Source organism: Setaria italica, chromosome VII (assembly GCF_000263155.2).
Source record: "Setaria italica strain Yugu1 chromosome VII, Setaria_italica_v2.0, whole genome shotgun sequence".
Classification (NCBI taxonomy): domain Eukaryota; kingdom Viridiplantae; phylum Streptophyta; class Magnoliopsida; order Poales; family Poaceae; genus Setaria; species Setaria italica.
The window spans coordinates 20,853,738-20,858,618 of record NC_028456.1 but is presented as its reverse complement, the minus strand read 5'-3'; the positions used below and the strand labels follow the sequence as shown (position 1 = coordinate 20,858,618).

General features: G+C 53.9%; 1 protein-coding gene across 1 annotated transcript; it reads left to right on the top strand.

Annotated features, from left to right (window-relative positions):
• The first annotated feature begins 504 nt into the window (after positions 1-504).
• LOC101782216 (protein NRT1/ PTR FAMILY 4.3) lies at positions 505-4,457 on the top strand. Its single transcript, XM_004975632.3, has 5 exons — positions 505-807; positions 934-1,151; positions 1,834-2,274; positions 3,113-3,237; positions 3,361-4,457. Exons 1-5 carry the CDS (start codon positions 690-692, stop codon positions 4,238-4,240), a joined length of 1,782 nt encoding a protein of 593 aa, XP_004975689.1. The 5' UTR covers positions 505-689; the 3' UTR covers positions 4,241-4,457.
• The last annotated feature ends 424 nt before the right edge of the window (positions 4,458-4,881 follow it).

Here is a 4,881-nt window from a genome sequence, read left to right as displayed (position 1 = left end):
AAGATGTTATAGCTGGTGGACAAAAACTTATAAATTGATTCCACCCTTATTCAATGGTACTAACATACACCCCTGACCTTATAGACCACTACCGAATCCTATCCATATTAGGCCGGGTGTCAAAGCAGGCCACCAACACACCCAGCCCAGCCACCAATCTGACTCCAGAGTTCAGAGTCGTCTCTGGCCACTACCAACTCGTCAGTCCATCCACGGCGCACTGATGATTAAACAACAGGCATGGAGTGCAGTGTCCGAGCGCGTATCTTTCTACGCAGCACTACGGCAGCAGCAGAGCGGGGGCATACAGTGACGCAGCACTACGCGTCGGCGTGGACCTTCGAGTTTTTCCGACGACGTGAAAGGGGTAGGCCCGGCCGCACTTGGCAAGCAAGCTACCTGCCGCGCCGGCTCGGCTCCTTTCGGCGTTCAGAACTAGTGACTGGCGCTCAGCTCCCTGCGTACGTGCGCGTAGCGGCGGGTTGCCGAGCAGGAGCCCAATCACACACGCCTGTTTCCTCTCCTCGGCTCGTTGCCTTCCTCCGATCCTCCTATAAATAACGCGCCCAGGCTGACCGACTCGCCATTGCCTCCGCAGCGGAGCTCGCTAGTCGCTACCACTACCTACCACACGGGTTGACTTGTGTCGGCAGGAAAGAGAGGGAGAAACAAGAGAGGCTCCAGAGGAAATGGACGTGGAGAGCCGCGCGGGGGCGCCGGAGGCGGCGGCGGTCGCCGTCGACTGGCGCGGCCGCCCGTGCCGGCCGCACCGGCACGGCGGCATGCGCGCCGCCGTCTTCGTCCTAGGTGCGTGCGCGGCCGCTGGCAGTGTTCACGGGCGCATTGGGTTGTCGTCGTCGCTTAGTAGTTCTCGCAGCGAGAGACGACTGGTGCTGACCAGGGGACGGGCCTGCCTTTGTGTGTGCTTTGCAGGGATCCAGGGGTTCGAGATCATGGCGATCGCGGCGGTGGGGAACAACCTTATCACGTACGTGTTCGGGGAGATGCACTTCCCGCTGTCGCAGGCGGCCAACGTGGTCACCAACTTCGTCGGCACCATCTTCTTGCTCTCCCTCCTCGGAGGGTTCCTCTCCGACTCCTACCTCGGCTGCTTCTGGACCATGCTCACCTTCGGCTTCGTCGAGCTCTCGGTACGTTCCTGCTGCTGCTAACGGCGGCTTCTACGCTCTCGCTACTAAATAGTTGGTTCCACCCAACACGCCGGTTTTCTCCGTCCCAAAAGCTTAAAGCTGACGAGGAAAGATAGATGTTGTACTCTTTAAGTCAAACGCACTTCGGTGTTTACTTGAAGTCTTAAACCGTAGAGTGGTTTGTACCAGGCCAATCCAAATCCAAATGGTTTTCACCTGTTTACCGTTGTTTTCACCGAAAGTGAGGTAGTAGATCGATAAACATGGATCATGGGTGCATGGATGGAGCTGAAAAAGGCGCCAATCACCAGTCATGGACCAGCAGAGATTTGGTTCCCGGTTTCCAAAAGCTCCAGGGACCAGGTTGAATTCAACGCAAAACGGCGTGGCCGTTCGTACACGCGCGGCCGGCCACCACAACCAAAGCGGAGTCGAATTCGGGGTGGTACACGTGCAAACGGAACATGATGTTGGGGACTTGAAAGCAACATCACCAAATGAAGGTTTTTTGGATCACCTTTTGCAGTTGCAAGTGACCCTTAAAAAGTTTAAACACTGCTATTAACAAAAGATTTTTTTGGATCACCTAGCAATCTTTAAAACGAAGATTTTTTGTTGTTTTTCGTGTATGTGTGATGATCTGATGATGGACACGATCACTTGCTATGTTTTTACTTACCAGGGCTTCATCCTGCTGTCGCTGCAAGCGCACCTGCCGCAGCTGAAGCCGCCGCCGTGCAACATGGCGTCCATGGACGGGAGCTGCGAGAAGGCCAGCGGCTTCAAGTCCACCGTCTTCTTCCTCGCGCTCTACCTGGTGGCGCTCGGCAGCGGCTGCCTCAAGCCCAACATGATCGCGCACGGCGCCGACCAGTTCGACACCGCCGCGCCGGGCGGCGCCGGGAGGCTCTCCACCTACTTCAACTCGGCCTACTTCAGCTTCTGCGCGGGCGAGCTCGTGGCCCTCACGGCGCTGGTCTGGGTCCAGACGCACTCCGGCATGGACGTCGGCTTCGGCATCTCCGCCGCCGCCATGGCCGCCGGGCTCGTCAGCCTCGTTTCCGGCGCCGCACTGTACCGGAATAAGCCCCCGCAGGGCAGCATCTTCACCCCCATTGCAAGGGTAAGCAAGCTGCTCTGAACTTCTGAACTGATACCATGTTGCGGTTGAGTTCATCTTCATTCTTCTGTACGGTAAACCAGTCGCATTGAGGATCAAAATGCTAGGAAACTCTGCATGAATCCTGACAAACATAAAGCGTTAATCTATTTGGTTTTTGTCGCGCAGTATGGACTGTTTTGCTAGTGGCTCGTTCATGCATGTTAAACATTGATTTGTGCTAATCAAGACGTTGATTTAAGAAAGTTCCAAGATACTGCAGATCGCAAGACCTTTTGTCATGATCATTTGTATGATCAATTTTTATACTCATCACCTAAGTACTTGAGGATTGCATTAGATATACTTGAGATAGTAGGTTGTCACCATTCAGTCAGAACGGTCCCCTGCAAGCGATATTCTGCAGCTCCATCGGCGTTTGGCCGTTTGTGATCATATGATAGGTGGAACGAACCTGCATAGTTCTGGGTCGACGGATCTGATCTAGTAAGATACTGTGTCAGCAACGGCTCTAATGATTTGTGCACTGTTAAGCTGTCAGTACTGTGCAGCTGTGGTTTGGACGACAGCGATAACGACAGAACTGACTGCAGTTTGTTTAAACTGTGACATGAGCAATATTTGCACTTAAATATTCAGTGCAAGAATCAGAAAAAAACACTTTACTGATTTATCCTGTTGATGTTTTTTAGATTTAAATCTTTTAAGCTCATTTCCACAAAAATCTTTTAAGTTCATATACTGTTTCTTTGAACAGATTTTTGCATAAGCATCAGGTTTACCTTAGCGTTTTCAGCTCAGAGTTCCTGACATAGCTGCTTAACGGTGCAAAATTCACCAGGTTTTCGTTGCCGCCTACAGCAAGAGGAAGCAAGTGTGCCCTTCCAGCTCCAATTCTGTCAACGCCGGAGCATGCGAGCCGGCACGCGCCGCCGCCGGCAACTTCCGCCACGGCAACAAATTCAGGTCAACATCTAATTGGTATTCACTGTTCATGCAGAGGGAGCAGGCCGCTGCTGCCAATGCGCATACCGGCATACTGCTCCGAGATGTGATCCCTGACAGGGGAAAGATTGTCAATTTTTGCAGGTTCCTGGACAAGGCATGCATCCGGGTGGCGCCGCAGGGTCCCAACACGAAGCCGGAGAGCCCGTGGCGTCTGTGCACGGTGGCGGAGGTGCAGCAGGCCAAGACGCTCCTCGCCGTGACGCCCATCTTCGCGTGCACCATCGTCTTCAACACCGTGCTCGCGCAGCTGCAGACGTTCTCGGTGCAGCAGGGGAGCGCCATGGACACCACGCTCCCGCCGGGCTCCTCCTTCCGCATCCCGCCCGCGTCGCTGCAGGCCATCCCCTACGCCATGCTCCTGGCGCTCGTCCCGGCCTACGAGCTCCTCCTCGTCCCGCTCATGAAGCGCGCCACGGGCACGCGGTCCGGGATCACCCCGCTCCAGCGCATCGGCGTCGGCCTCGGCACCGTCGCCTTCTCCATGGTCGCCGCGGCGGCCGTCGAGCGCCGGCGCCGCGACGCCGCCACCGCGGGGGGCCACCAGATGTCCGTCCTCTGGATCGTGCCGCAGTTCCTCGTCTTCGGCGTGTCGGAGATGTTCACCGCCGTGGGGCTCATCGAGTTCTTCTACAAGCAGGCGTGCGCCGGCGGCATGCAGGCCTTCCTCACGGCACTCACCTACTGCTCCTACGCGTTCGGGTTCTACCTCAGCTCCCTGCTCGTGTCGCTGGTGAACAGGGTCACGGCCAGGCAAGGCGGCGGTGGCGGCTGGCTCGGCGACAACGACCTGAACAAGGACAGGCTGGACCTGTTCTACTGGATGCTGGCCGCTCTCAGCGTGCTCAACTTCTTCTGCTTCTTGCTGTGCGCGAGGTGGTACAACGCCGGCGTGGATGGCTCTGATGCAGCTGCCTCTGGTCAGGTGGCAGCAGAGGGTGCCGATGGCAAGGAGATCATCTGAACAACTCAAGAACACTGAAACTGTATATCCGTATAGATGTATGTATACATATATACATTCCTACTGAAATAGTCATCAGAAAATTAATGAGCAGCTAGAATTGCAAAATATTAACACAGTGGAAAAGGCAGTATGTTTACAAGCCTTCTGCGGAGAGCAGGATTCGCGCAAGGATCAATTTAAAGATTTCAGATTAAAGATTTTTTTTTGAGACCTATTTCAGATTAAAGATTTTTTTTTTGAGGGGGATTTCAGATTAAAGATGGCAGACACTACATATTCTGTAGCCCACTACTGGGCCGGAAATGGGCCTTTACTGGAATGTGCATGACCCAAGTCACGAACTCACGATCCACATGGAGCAAGGTACACACACTGTTTTTTTTATAAGGAGGTACACACACAGATATCCTTTCGTTGCGTGCACTTGCTCGAGATGAGAGGGCATGGAAATAGGGGTGGCTGACGGCTCGAATCATTAAGGCTCGGCTTGTTTGATAACGAGCTAGCTCAACTCGGCTCATTAAGCTTGACGAGCTAAAAAATTGCGTTTGGCTTGGTTCGTTTGAAGTTCGAGCCAGAGCCTAGTATTATTGAACATTAATATTATGATCAGAGATTACATTTACTAATATATGATA